The sequence below is a fragment of the Ciconia boyciana genome, chromosome 9 (genome assembly GCF_034638445.1).
Source record: "Ciconia boyciana chromosome 9, ASM3463844v1, whole genome shotgun sequence".
Lineage (NCBI taxonomy): Eukaryota > Metazoa > Chordata > Aves > Ciconiiformes > Ciconiidae > Ciconia > Ciconia boyciana.
This window is the reverse complement of record NC_132942.1, coordinates 6,517,338-6,531,906: the sequence shown is the minus strand read 5'-3', so window position 1 is coordinate 6,531,906 and position 14,569 is coordinate 6,517,338. Positions and strand designations below refer to the sequence as shown.

The 14,569-nt window shown below is 51.3% G+C and overlaps 1 protein-coding gene across 4 annotated transcripts; it reads left to right on the top strand.

Moving 5' to 3' along the window:
* The first annotated feature begins 316 nt into the window (after positions 1–316).
* Positions 317–7,069, top strand: LOC140657049 (leukotriene C4 synthase-like). Of its 4 annotated transcripts, none has more exons than XM_072873517.1 (6): positions 317–432; positions 3,362–3,533; positions 4,348–4,447; positions 5,529–5,599; positions 5,834–5,915; positions 6,298–7,069. In XM_072873517.1, the coding sequence occupies exons 2-6, from the start codon at positions 3,476–3,478 to the stop codon at positions 6,422–6,424; spliced, it is 438 nt and encodes a 145-aa protein (XP_072729618.1). In that variant the 5' UTR covers positions 317–432; positions 3,362–3,475; the 3' UTR covers positions 6,425–7,069. The 4 variants fall into 4 exon arrangements, with proteins under 4 accessions (XP_072729618.1, XP_072729616.1, XP_072729615.1 ...); XM_072873515.1 differs by having other exon boundaries at positions 327–497; XM_072873516.1 differs by lacking the exon at positions 317–432 and adding an exon at positions 1,511–1,685.
* Positions 7,070–14,569: the final 7,500 nt, after the last annotated feature.

Below are 14,569 nucleotides of genomic sequence, written 5' to 3'. Positions count from 1 at the left end.
GACCCAGTGCTGCTGGCTTCTCCTTGCCCTGCTGCTCCTGAGGAGTAATAGGTACTGCGGATGCTTAAAAAAACTCTGAGGATGCTTAAAACTCCTCCAAGCCTTTTGTGTTGCTTATTTTTCTTCCCGAGATTATTTTCAATCCCAATTGGTGTTGCAATCCAGGTCACAGTGTGGCCCTGCAGCGGTAATTAGGAGGCAGAAAGGGTTAATGGCTGCATGAAGAGGTGGCAGAAGCAATTGTGAGCACAGAGAAATTCCTCTAGAGATGACTCAGTGGGAGGTGCGAGGAGTTTGGGCCGTGCCAGGTCCAGCCGCCCCGTGATGCAGGGCCACGTTCACACGGTGTAACCTGGAGAGCAGAGTACACGCTGGGGAGTGGGAGAGGGGAACAGCATTTCATTAGCTTCTGCTCAGCAAATCCACCCCGAGGTGAGCCTGGGACTGCAGAACTTGTCTTTGCTTAGGAGGAAATCCGGCCATGTCAGCCTTGCAGGGTGAGGTTTTGCAATATGCTTATTTGGTGTCGTTGCAGGCAGATGATGACAGCGGTGACACCTCGTCCCTGTCTCCCCACCCCGGCTGCCCCTTCTGCCCCTCTCCTCCCATGGAGCCCAGGGATGCGGTGGCCGTGCAGCCAGCTGGGCTCGCCGAGCTGCCTGCAAGCAGGTCTCCCTTTGCTTGCGGACCAGAGAGTTTTCTGTTCTATCAATCAGCGGCGTGATCTGAGTCACCGTGTGGTTGTGTAGTCGTTAGGTCGGATGCAAACGGCAGGAAGGTGGCGGAGACTGGGGTGGCGAGGGGGACCACGTCTGCCGGCTGGAGCCTGCCGTGGCATCCCCTACACAGGGATGCTGGTGGCCACCATGGTCCGCAGGATGCCGAGGCTGTTCACCGGTGACAGTCCCATTGCCGAAGGGCATTTGGTGGGAGGAGGGTACTTGTGTCCACTCCTTGCAAACACTGAGTGGGAACGGAAAGGAAGGCGAGTTCTGATGGTGACAAATGTTAAAGGAGAAGCCGTGGCCCGAGCACTCGCACACCATTCAGGGAGTCGCACACACACACCCGAGACTTGAACTGCTCGGACCCGAGTCCCTTCGCAGCGGCAGCTCCGCTGAGCCGACGGGTGCCCCTGTTCGACTCCTGCCTCACGCACACGCTCACTCTCGGGCGCTTCCTCTCCCCCCTGGCTTGACCCGAGGTTTCCCGAAGCAGAGTCTCCGATACGACATACGCCAGACAAATTTATTGATTAGTACAGTGGTGAAAACAGCTTGAGCTGGGTGCCTCTGGAGAGGGACCCAGAACAAAGAAATCCCCGGGCAAGGGTACCCTTACGGTCTGAATTCCCCTCCCCTCAGGAGACAGTTCGGACCAACAGTAGTATTAAGGTCTGGGGTCTTCCTGTTCTTCATTGGGCCGTTTCCTTATCTCTAGGTGGGCCGATTCTTCTCTTATCTCTAAGACTGCAGCTTCTGCTAAGGTTGAAGCCTCCTTATCTTTCTGATTTGCACCGGTTTCAGGGGCCTTCCTGCATGTAGCTGAGTAAAAGTTCAGTGCACGGTCCGTGGGTCTAGGTGAAAGTTCTTGTGGCCTAAGGCTTCAACAAGCCTCCATACTAATGCTGAAGTGACTACTACAACAGAAACAGGTGACAAGAAAAACGTCGTGCCCTTCAGGAGGTAAAGACAGCTTGAAAAATTATGCTTATGGGGGAGGGAGGAGGAGGGGAGAGACATCTGTGCTTGTTTATTCATTCATGTTTCTACTAGCCTTTATTATATTTAGACTATGCTAGATGATACTAGAAGTACTTTGCATCTAATGATTACCTGGGGAGCGCGAGTGCTCTACGGCAGCCTTTACAGCTCCTCCTGGCCCAGGTTTCCTTACACATATTTGACACTTTTGATGCAGGTTACACTGCACTGTCATCCGATGGAGGTGTAAGCTCGGACCTTTTTTGTTCGGTTGTTTTGCTTTATATTTTCTTTTGCTAGCGGGCTGTAATCAGACAGGAGCAGAGGGAAATCAAACATCATTAAGCACCGCGAGACCTTTGCCCTTTTTGAGCTGGCAAAGGAAAAGTCCTTCATTTCTTTGACAGCTAAATGGGAGAAAACAAAACACAATGTTTCTTGTATTTCTAAACAGTCGCTGGAATGAAAATGGATTAATTCTGAGATTAAAGAATTAATCTTACAGCTGGTGCTTGAAAAACGGTGGTGTCTGTGTGTGATATCTGGAGAAATACTAAGCTGGGACATTGTTATAGCCCCTTCAGGTGCCTTTATCCCTTATAGAGAGGCAGAAAACCAGAACCAGCTTATTGCTTCTTAGAAAGTCTGTCAAGGACATCAGGCATACGATGTAATTTCTGTAAACTGCTTTAATCTGATCTTATTTTCTATAGTAGTGACGTTTAACAATCATTTTGTCTTAACCCGCTTTCCTTTTATCCTGGTCCGAAGGGAAAATTCTTTGAATGAAGGGAGAGGAAGGAAACAAAGCTGGCCGCTTCAGCAGCTCGCAGCCGTGCCAGCTTTGCGCTGTTAGACAGGAATTAGCTGAGTGGGTCTCTCCCAACATGTGAAAACATAATTTTTCTTTTGCTATATCCGAATGAATTCTGCAGGTTTTTACCCACACAGAACTCTCTCTGGTGCTTACGATGAGAATTAATTTGGCTGAGAATCAATCAGAAGCCTTAAATGCACAGCTCCCAGCCTTTCCAGTACGAGGGCTGGCTCTGAAAACCTCTCAGTGTCTGACAGTCTTTCTGCAGGACCCATCCCCAAATAAAGTATCACTGTGCAAGACAGATCTGTACCTTTTATACTTTATCACATCATGTCTTACCATTGACCGGTGGGTTTTTCACTCGGGGGCTTTATTCGATGCTGTATCTGTTGTGGCTGCAAGTCGTGCTCTGTGCCCAACGCATGCTTTCCAGAGTCTGTGCATGCAATGACAAGTACCACGAAACGCTGCCTGTCCCGATGCTCGGGTGGTGCAGAGCAGCTCAAGCAGGGCTGTGGTTTCTCATGCAACATCAGCAAGAGGGACGTGCCTTGGCCTTCGTCAGGAGCAGTTTTAAACCAGATGCCCCAGGTGGAGTGGATCACTGGGCTGTTGAGATTTGTTCAGCTCCCAGATCCCCTCTCTTACCTCTCATGTTAGTTTTCTGCTGGCTTTCCCTCTTCCTCATAACTCATTCCTGGAGAAGGAAGGGTGGGAACAGAAATACTCCATTAGACCTCTCTCTGCTGATTTACATTTCCACAGTGCATATGGTAATGGGCAAGCCAGACTCCTCCTGTTTTTAAGCACTACATACAAATCTTCTCTGTTCAATTAGAGCAAACCTGTGCTGCCAGCTACCACTGCCAACTGCCACATCAGCAAGGACTAAACCTGGCCAGAGGAGGTTCTGATCAGGGAATCGGATTTTCTAGGATCTGGAAGAGTCAATATGTTGGATCAGATTCATCTGCTGGCTGCTGTGACAGTCCTGGGAGTCCTGGAGCAAGGTAGGGACCATCAGATGCACACGCCCAAATACTTGCTGGGTCAGTCTACTGTACCTCCACTGATTGCCTTTCACTTCCATATTTCATTTCTGTTTTTGCACTGGCACTTCCCCGCTTTTCAGACAGTGGACTGATATCTTGCCTGGGTTTTGAAACGTATTCAACAAATGAGTGCCTGGGAAGCCCTTCCTCTGAACTCAGTTCAGAAATTTCTTGGTAGATCTTCTCCTCTGCAAACATGTAGAATTTCTTTCTTTGAAAAATGGGTTTACAGCAGTTCCTGAGGTTCATGTAGACGTTAGCATACAAAGAGCACTGCAGTGCGGAAAGGTGGAAGAAAGGGTTGCGGTGGGTCACACGAGACATCTCCCAGCCGTGGTTCCACATTGCATGAAAATTTAATTCAGTGTCTGGGTGGCTTATCTGTGGCATCAGTTCCCTCCCTACTCAGCTATAAGGATTTAGAAGAGGAAAAAATTAAAGATTGAAAATAACTTAAAATTGGCAGTAACAAAGTGCATCTGAACTGTGTAACAATTTCTATAGATAATAGATGATCTCTTAATTACGAGAGAGAAAGCAGATATCCGCTGGTGGTACGTGACTGCATACTCCTCGCTTCACTGTTGCACTGGGTCCTTCCTTTTCCTTGTCTGAAAAGTATCTGGGATTTTCATCCAGCTTTCTCTGCTATGCGGGGGTGCAAGGTTAGGAAGACACAGCAGATCTTTTGCCCCTACCTCTGGCAGTCTCCTGGCCCCACCGTGCCCAGCTGGAGAACTGACCACTGCTACTTTTCTCTTTTTTGCTGCAGCCTACTTCTTCCTCCAGGTGATCTATGCTAGGAGGTTGTTTGGCATTTCTCCCCCAAAGATCTCAGGCCCACCTGAATTTGAGAGGATCTTTCGAGCACAGTAAGAAACTCCTCTTTATAAGATGCTTGCCGGATCTCATGTCTAATGGCACTGCCCCTCCCCTGCTTTGCCATTCATTTCTCGGGACTGAAATTCAGCAGTTACTCTCCTCCCTTGGGGTTAAGTTAATTGGCTTAAGAGTCAGCATCAGGATTGGGTTGGCTTATGAGTCCTAAACCCATCAGCCATTGCTGATAGAAATCACACAGGAATCTGCTGTAGAGTGAAGGGCTGCTAAAGACATAGTTGTTGGTGCCTGAGACTTAGGCTGGTTTTAGCCAAGTGATGTCAAAGCCTCAGGCAGCTTCAGCCCTGCTCTGAACCCCGCTCGCTGGGAAGGACAAGCTCCCGGAGAGATCTCAGCTGGGGCCGGGACAGAGACAGACACAATCCAGCATCTCTGCCGTGACTTCTGTGCTAGGACTGCAGTGGGGAGGGAGGCAGAGAGGGAGGAAGCTTCCACTTTTGCTGTAGCTGAGCACTGAGAAAAAAAGCAACCGGGCAGCAGGAGCAGGATCCCCTCAGCCATCCCCTTCTCTGCTCTTTTGCCAACCTAGACTCAGCCTCATCCAGCATCTCTTCGTCCTACTACTTTGTCTTTGGGAGGACAGGGCATGGCGTACAAACAATCCAAACAGCTAAGTGCTCCCTCCCACTCCTGCACGAAGCCCAGGCTGCTCTGGCCTTATCTGCTTAAGATGCATTTCATCCTCAATGTGTCTGCAGCATGCTGGGGCAGACCTCCCTTGTGGCTTTGGGCTTTGTGGCTTTTACAGCAGGGTTTAAGCTGTGGCACTCGGGAAGGGGTAGTGGGAGTGGTTCAGGGAGCCTTTCTCTGCACAGTCTGACCTGAGTATCTTTTACTTAATTTCTTGTGCCCTGGAGACCCAGTTCCTTCCACTGTTTAATTCCTGTGAATAAAAGTGGGACAGGAACTGTGGGAAAAGGTGCAAGCCTGGAGGTTTTTATGATGACATGGTCTAAAAAGCAACAGCCTCCAGCCTCTGGAAACTGCTAGGGGAAGCAAAAAAGGAAGATCTTTCTCCTTTTGCTTGTTTATGACCATCCTCTTTCCTGCCAGGGTGAACTCCTCCGAATATTTTCCCATTTTCCTGGCACTTCTGTGGCAGGCTGGACTCTTCTTCCATCAAGGTGAGAACAGCCCGTTACCTGGTTTGTCACTGGATCTGTTCCCCTGAGTGCTGGCTCAGTCCTCAGGTCCTGCTCACCTTCTGAACAATAAATTAGGCAGTAATTCTGTCTCTGATGGGGGGTTAGAGCCAGAGGACAGAGAGCCTCTGCTCCTTCACTTTGGGCTACCTGCTTGGCTCAAAGTAGCTCTAAAGAGCCTTTGGAGATGGTCACTGTGATCTCTCTCAACTGCAGGTCTGGCTGCAGCCTTGGGTCTGCTCTATCTCTACGCCCGCTACTGCTACTTTATGGGATACAAGGCATCATCCTCAGAAAGGTAAACGCCTCTGCCAGCCAGGAGTACGTGGTAACCACTGGGGGTTTGCATTTGGGAACATAATGTGCTTCAGGGAAGCTCGGGACTCCCTCTGGCTGCTTCTGAGTCCCTGCAGCCTTGCCAAGCTCTCCCTGGGGCACAACGTGGGCATGGGTACAGGGCTGGGGCCAGAGACACAGATACGGGGCAAGACTGGAGCCGCCCCGAGCCCTTGCGGGTGTCTGTGTGCTCCCTCGAGGTGGGAACAGGGCATGGGACCCCACGCAGGGGACAGGAGACAGCCAGGGGCTGCCTTTCCACCCCCCTTCTCCAGGGAGGAAGGGACTGTTCCTGGGTGAGAGCAGCGATGCTCGGTCTCAGCAGGCTCCCTCTCTCCTGCCAGGCTCGCCCCGATATACTTTAGCACTGGAGTTCTCTGGATTCTCGTTGCAGCATCAGCCCTGGGCATCTTGCATTTCTTCCTCTCTCACTACGTGGGGCTGAACATCCTCCAGCTTCTCACAGCGTGACCTGCTCCGCTGTCCCTCATGGGTGTCCTTGCCTTCAAGTCCTGCTCCCTCCTGCCCATGCTAACAGGCTGGCTGTACCTAATAACAGCACAAGCAACAAATCCACCCTCACCTGAGTTTTTAACACGTCCCTCCCCGCTGCCCAGCACCGGCACAAACTGCTGAGCTCTTCAGGAGGTATTTTTCTCCCATGGCACTCTTTGTGCCAAATGCTCCATATCTGGCAGTTCCGTCATGCCTGATGCGGAAACAACAATGCTCCAAAATTTTAGGAAATTTTAGGAAAAGCAGACACATAAAAGCAAAATTATCTCAGCCTGAGTTTCCCAGTGAGCTGCCCCAGAGAAATGCCATGTGTTCCCGCTTCCTCCAGCGGTTCTGCCTTCAGCCCAGGCACTGAATGTGGGTTCATGCCAGTTTTCCAAGGCCCACACCTAAGAAAGGCATTTGTTTGAAACCAGATGTGGGCTGAGGCATAACAAAAAAGGCGAGGGATAAACAGGAGCAGCCACCAACATGTTGTGTGAAAGTCTGTTAGTGCCCTCGTAATGGTTATTAGCCATTGCCCGTGGGTGATACTGTAAATCAGACTGCGCAAAATCATAACCACTACTGCATGTATAGCTTTGAATACTGCTGAGTGACAATGTACACAAATAAAAAGGCACTGAGCTTGCTGTGCTGGGTGTCTCCTTGTGGGTCTGCAATTAGCAGAGAACAAAACCACGAGTGTTTGAGCGCAAGGCGGCTGCCTTCGTTTCCCTGCCGTGCAGTGCAACGCAGCCTGCGACCCTACATCCCGTGGGAGGAGAGCTCTGAGTAGGGAGAAGCTGATTTTCAGAGATGCCAAGCTCCCGGATTGGGGGCTGAACCACTCAGCACCAAACAGTGGTCCCCGCTGGGTGGTTTGGCCGCTGCTCAGGTCCCCCTCTGGGCTTGGCCCCCCCGCCGCAGGAAGGGCTGGATTTTCACAGGAGTTCAGCGTTCACAATGCTGATGCTTTTGGCCATGGGTCTGCTCATGTTAGCGATACAGCTCAGAAAACACCAGCAGTGCTCCATGCCATCGTCACGGGGGAACTTCATGCCAAACCCGGAGAGCAAAAATAACTGCATTAACATGCTGCCAGTCTAACCACATTTTAAAGCCTGCTGTCCTCCCCTCCCTTTCCCAGCAGTTCGCCTATCTAGACTGTAAGAACAAAAGGCAGGGGTTTTTTGGAAGAAGTGATTAATTTTTCACATTATTTAATTTCCTTCCCTGCATTTTAAATTGGCTTACCCAGCAAAGCCCCCAGTCCGTTTCCCTTTTGGGCTTTCCCGCCTTGGAGGCGTGCTGCCTTGCTGAAGTTGGCAAAACGCTGCAGGGCAAGGCTTAAATCCAAACAAAAATAACTGTACAGCACTTGCCTCTGCAAAGTTTTCGGGCCCCATCCTCACAGGAACCCCCGGGTGTCTGTGATAACAAGATAACAACAAAATAACTTTTTTTCTAGCAGCTTTGGTAATACACGTTGGAAACGCTGAGCGTCATTTAACCCCAGCTGTGCCTCAGCAAGGCCAGGGAGGAAGAGACATGCCACCTGCCCCCAGTGGGATTTTACTTAGCCTTTACATTAACACGTCCCACCATCTCCTGAAGTTAATTCTCAGTCCTCACCTTTTTACCAGCATAACCAGTCACCTCCCAGAGGGTTAATACAGAAGGACCAGCCCCAGCTGCTGGTGCAGGTCCTGGCTCCGTGTCAAAACCCTGCTGTCTTGGGTTAGTCCAAGCTGGTGCTCACTGGTTCTGCAGACACAACCTCCATCTTTGACCCTGCAACCAGTTTTCTAACCCCACCATATCGGCCTGGAGCCACTACCCACCTCAGCCCCACTTGTCTCGGTTCTGCGTGTGACAGGGCTGCAGAATGACTCAGAGGAGGGGAGTTAATGATTCAGCAGCGAGGCTGTGGCACGCCGGCTTCTCCCCCTCGATGCACAGAAGACCATTGAAAATCTTGGTGCGGCACAGCCAGGCTCTGGCCCCAGCTGCCCGCCGTCGCTAGCTCTGCCACGGAAAAACTGCCCGGCACATCATCCCCTTCAAACAATTGTCAGAGGGGTTGTTTCAGGTGCCTCTAGCAGAAGGAAAGCTCCTCCTCTCCACCCGGGGATGCTGTCATTACTCCGCTACTTCGTAACTCTCATCAAAGAAAACCACTTTGCAGTGGACCACGGCTGAACGAGGCAGTCGATGCTTTCAGGATTTACCCAATTCAAAATGCTGCCGCCGCACGCCGTGTTGCGCCGGTGCTGTATGAAACCCCTTTGCCCACTCGCATCTGCTGCGGAGGTGCTGAGGTGCCAGGTTTGGGCTGGCAGGGTGTGTGCTGGGTGGGACAGGGTCTGTCCGTGCCACCCCACGGCTACGCGGCTGCGGGGTCACCGTCCAGCTGGCGTAAAGACTGTCCCGTGAGCTCCGGTTTAACGGCCATCCAACGGCCCGGCAGCACGGGTGCTGCTGCGCGGCCGATTGCAGAACCGCAGCTTCCACTGCTGGGGCTGAGGTTCCTCGTCGCTGCCGAGGCAGCTGCGGGCTCGCTGCGGCTCCCGTCCCCGCCGCCCCTTCCCCACCTCCCGCGCTCGCTCCCGCCCAGCCTCCTGGGAGCCGTGTCGGGGGGGCTCACCCACGAAGCCAGCTCGGCTCCCCCCACCCGGGGATTTCTGTCCCGGCTTAATTTTCCTCTGCTCCGGTGAGCTAAGCTGGCTGAGGGAAGAGCCGCCGGGTGAACGGGGCACGGCCGCGCTGGCAGCAGAGCTGAGGCCGGGCTGCTGCGCCCGCGGCCTAGGAGGGCAGAAGAGCTCCAGGCTGTGCCTGAGCCCGCTGGAACGACCCAGGCCCTTCCCCGCCCTCCGCCAGCCAGCCCTGCCCGCCCCGCTTTCCTCCCCGGGCTCCGGCCGCCGCCGCTCGGGAGAGGGCGCTGGTGCGACGCGGCTGCGGCCGGCGGGACCGGGGGGACCGGGGGATGTCTGGGGGGGCCGGCAGCCCGCTGCTCCCGGTCGGTCACTGCACGCCAAGAGGGGCCCAGGGCATCCCGGCTGCAGCCCAAGAGGCGCCCAGGGCAGCGGTCGCACGCAGGCCGCCGTGGCCTGAGCCGTGGCGGCACTCGTGCCCAAACCCTCCTGCTTCAAGTTTCATCTGTGCTGGGCCAGGCCCTGGTATTAAGGTTATTGGGGTGGGGGAGTCCTGGAGCCTCGCAGAAGTCTCCTGGAGACGGCTTCCAGCAGACATAAGAGCCCCTTGCAAGCGCTTTGCGGATTCCCGGGCTCCTTCCTGCTTCCTCCCCTCACGGCTGCCAGTTCGGTGTCAGCAACGGGGAGGGAAAGGTTTGGCGTGAGATATGTGGAAGCAAACCCACTCTGATACAGCCACAGCCTCCCAGGCGAAGCAGCCAGCCTGATGGGAGGCCAGCGGAGAGCGAAGGAAACCTGCAGAACCAGCGACAACTTTTTTATCGCAAGAAACGCACGGGCTGAACTTGTAAACAAGCCTCCGTCCCCTGATGGGGCTTGTTCCCACACGAGCAAACGAGTGACAATGAAAGTGCACAGCTCTGTCCCCCTGACGAAGCAACTGCCATCCGCTGCAGGGGTAGCCGGCATGCCTGTGTTCCCATTTCTGTGTTTGTAGGAACCTAGCCAGGTTCCTGTAAGGCTTTTGTAACGTGTTGCAGAAGTTTGTGGCTTATTTTTATCTTGAAAACTTCAAGGGCGCCCATGTGCACTTTCCTACCCATCATGTGACGGCCCGTGCAGGATACGTGCACAAGCAGGTCCGGTGCGCAGACACCAGCGGGTTTACACATGGTCCCCAGCACTGAAAAGCTGTGCCCTGGGACCGGGGAAAAAATGCACCATTCTCCTGAGCCCGAGGAAGAGCAACCCCGTCCCTGCGGGGCACGGCTTGGTAGGATGGATGGAGCACACCCTTGAATTTCCCCAGGAAGCAGCACTGCTAACTTTCTTTAGGGGTGTGTTTGGGAGGGAAAGGGCCATGTGGGGCCGGGAGAGGAGGGTGCAGCTGGTGGCCCTGGCTTTGTGGCACTGGCATGTCACCCAGGTTTCCATAGCACCAGCATCCATAACACGGGGCCAAGGGGAGGGAAAGAAATAGGTCAGACTGGGCTAACAATACCCAGACGTGTCTATCTACGGCTCAGCCTGATCCAGGAAAGAGGGTGAAACAGAGGAGAAAGAGAGAGGGAAAAGAGAAAAAAGAAAAAAAAAGGAAAACACAAAGTGTCCATAGTTTGAGCAATGCATTTCTTTCCCTCAGAAAAATAAGGAGCGTTTAAAGCCACCTTTGTGTATCAGTACTGAGAGACCGAGACTAGCACCCACCTCTTGCCCATCTGACAACAGACTACAAGGGAATTCAAATGCTAATTTGGAGCCAGGCTTCTCAATGGGTCTTTATTTCTGCAGCAGCTCCAGGATCAGAGCTCTGGGGAAACAGCCCGCTGGAGCTGTGAGGATGCTAGTCTCCAGACCAGCACTGTGGGACGTTTTCCTTTCCCCTCTCCATCCTCATCCTGATTTTGTTACCCCCTTATTTTAGTTTTACTTATTTACATTCAAGTTACTTCAAGGGCAAGGAAAAAGAAAGGCAGTCACACTGGAACTGTGTAACTGAAATAACTGCGGTAGTGACCCATTTTATGTGCTAAGTCTGCAGAGACCTCGCTGTCAACATAACAGCGTTTTGGTGCTCGCCTGTGTGCAGTACGGTCGTTTTGCCAAATTTGAGGGGACAATTTTGCCAAAATGCCAAAATTGAGAAGACCATTATGGGCAATTAAGACCCAGATCCGAGTAAACCTATGGACACACAGATCCGTGGAGTGCATAACAGAGCAAGATCAGAGGAAGGAGGAATGCTTTGCTCAGTTGTGCAAGAGCACAGCCCTCACTGGAGAGACTGAGATGGGCTGGGGTGAAGAGCGTGACTGTGGCTGACCCGTGTCATACCTGTGGTTTGAGAGCACCATGTTTGGCTTGAACACCGCACCGTTGCAGAAGAGACACAGCCGTGGATGGAGGCGCAGGGTGTTTCAGACAGGCCTGTGAGAGCAGGCCCCTTGCCTGCAGGCAAATACTCCCTTTACATTACCACGAGCCACAGCCCTATGCAGTAAAAACCATTCCTGGGTTAGATAGCCGGGTAAAATCCAAGCAAAAACAAAGCTATCTGTCACTTTGTATGTTAGCAGGTCAAGACAGGGAGGCCAGGAAAATCCACACTCAAAGGTTACAATTCGCCTCATCTTCATCAGTTTTATACCTCCCAGTAATTATCACTTGTAAGTGATAAGAGAGCACCAAGAATTCATCTTTCCCCTGGTGAGGACAAAACCACAGTATATACAAGGTCGACAGGGCTTAACGTGCCCTTTAGTGAATACCCTCCCTTCAAAGGAAAACTTAGACATTTGCTGTGGTAGCTTAGGAAAGAGCGTGCCCTGCTCCAGCCCTCGCCGACGCTGTGCCCAACTCTGTGTACAGGGATTTCCAGGGTCTAAGAGCTAAAGGTAAAAGTTAGATAGGAAGAACAAAAGTAGGGTCAGCACTCAGGAGGACTCACAGAACACTCCTGGAGTGAGAGAATAAAAGAGGATCTGTGCCAGCAGCGTGTGCATCAGCTGCGTTGCTTTGACATTGCACTGCTTGGCAAGAGAAAGCTGGGTGACCCTAAACAGCTAAGGCAATGTTACCTGCAAGGGGTGGAAGTTGGGGATCATCATGGCAGCAAGGACAAAACCAGTGAGCTGCTGTGGTCACTGGTCCTGAGCCTGCAGTTGGTAAGTGGCTAAAATAGGCTCCATTTCATGAACACGGGTGGCTAGAATAACAAGAGCTCAGGCACTGTGTTATCTGTCCTGATACAGATACTGCAGCACATTCTCAGAAGACTGGACTCGGTCACCCCACTGTAAAGCATTTACAGCTTTACAGCTCATTCTTCTTCTGGGAGGGTGTAAGGAAATGCAGACAAGGCTTGTTGCAACGGATGCAAATGGACACTTGCCCACCTCTCTCCTGGCGGGTACACGACTGAACTATCAAAGAGCTGTAAATGTTCTGCCTGAGCGAAGAAACATTCTCCGAGGGCAGCCTGATGAGCTCAGTACAGCACTGCACGGCCAGACAGCTTCTGGATCAGAGCTGACTCATGCCCACCTAGCTCAGTCAGGCAAAACATGCAGATACCTAAAGTATGCTGGTAGAAGACTTTCTACTCCTGGAACTGCATTCACAGCGAGGTAGCTAGCTGTATCAGTAAAAAGCAAAAGGTATTCTGCCAACTGCCATAATTATAATGCTACAAAACCAACATGGTAACAGGCCTGAGTTAAATGAATGAACAGAAAAGCATCAGACGGGTGAACTCCCAACTGAGCCCTGAGAGGATGCAATCACCAAGGGAGCAGAACAGAGGCAATTATTCCATTTCCTTTTGACAAAGGATGCTGAGCATAAGCTGGTGGTATAAAGGGAAGGGTGATAGATTGAAACAGTACAGCAGCGGCCTCAGAGAGAAGGAGGGACTTGGGTATCTGCTTTTCACTAAAGCAGTGTCTATCAACCCCTCCAACTGGTTTCCAGACCGGCTTGGCTTCTTCGTGAAGTACAGATTAGGAAAGCTGGGAAACATGAGCTCCTGCCCAGCCTCTGCTGCAGACCACCATTTTCAGAGTAATGAATAAAGACAAAACAGGTGAACAGGAAGAAAACAAAGGTGAAGTATAACCAAAAAGCACTTAAATTGCCCAAAGCAAAAGCGAGAGGGGGGCTGCATTAGCAAAGCTGTAAATTGGCAGCATTAGCAGATCATGAACGTGGCCATGTTATCTAATATGGAAGAACACACATCATGCATATTTAATAGCATTGTTTAGCTTCTATTTGTCACAGCACCACAGCTAGAGGCTGTTTCTAAAGCCATGGGTAGCGACAGAAAGGTTAGAATTGAACTCTAGGGCTTTTGACTGGAGGCCACGTATACAGAGAAACCTACAAAGCATTGGCAGTACGAGACTTCCATGGATTCCCCGTTTTCAGACCTCAGATGATAAAGCATGTCAGCTGTTAGCAGTATTTGTTGGCAGTTAATCAGGTTTGCAGATTAACTGTAAGATCCTGAATTATACATACTTATATGCAAACACAAGGAACATGCAATACATGTAGCTGAGACATGAAGAATGAAGTTTATGAGGGAAGCAGAAGAACAAATGGATAACATCTAGCTAGGAAAGAGAGACAGGGAAGGCGCACAGAACGATGGGGTCGGGATGATGGATAGTGAATTCTGTAATCTTTTCAGAGCAGGTATTTAAACTCTGATCACTGTTCTCTTCTCCCTGAAATGGCAAATGCTGACCCATAAAAAATTATTGGTAATTATTTTTTGCATTGCAATAATATCTCCAAAACCTACTCAGAGATCAGCATCTGCATCACTTCCAGGCAGGCAAAGTGTCTTCATATAAGCTTAGATGGCTATAAAACCCTTGAACCGGAGCTGCAGAGTTTCTCCATTATTTTCTTGTCCAGGAAAGAAACTTCAGCAAGCTAACAAATAGAGATTTATGACTGGTACCAAACAGAAATGTGCTGAGCAGGCAGCAAGCTTCAAGGAAGAGCTTTGCTTTGGCCCTTTGGTCCAGGTTAACACTTAGCATGTCTACTCAGCTTTATGCATCTCTGTGCAGGTTGGACCGTTGCTCATGCTGTCGCAGTACGGGTCTCTGCTCCCAGCCCCACTCCCCATGAACTTTGAGGGAATTGGGGATGTTGCACAGGGGCTGCATGACTATCTGGCAGATCATTTATCTAGCAGATTTCTACTCCAGAGGCCACCTCTTTGCCCGTTTTCTATCAGATGGCCTACAAAACCCAACAGGCTGAGCTCGGCTTAGATTACAGCGCTCCCCAGGTTGACTTGAACAAGGTGAAATTTATCTTCTGTGAATGCAAGTGGGAAAATGAGAGCAGCTCCTCTCCCCAGCAGTCTGAGCTGCAGATGTGCCTTTCCCCTCTGCAGGAACAGGCCAGTGAAATTCTGAAGTAGAACAAAGCCATTTTAGAGAAAAACAATTAC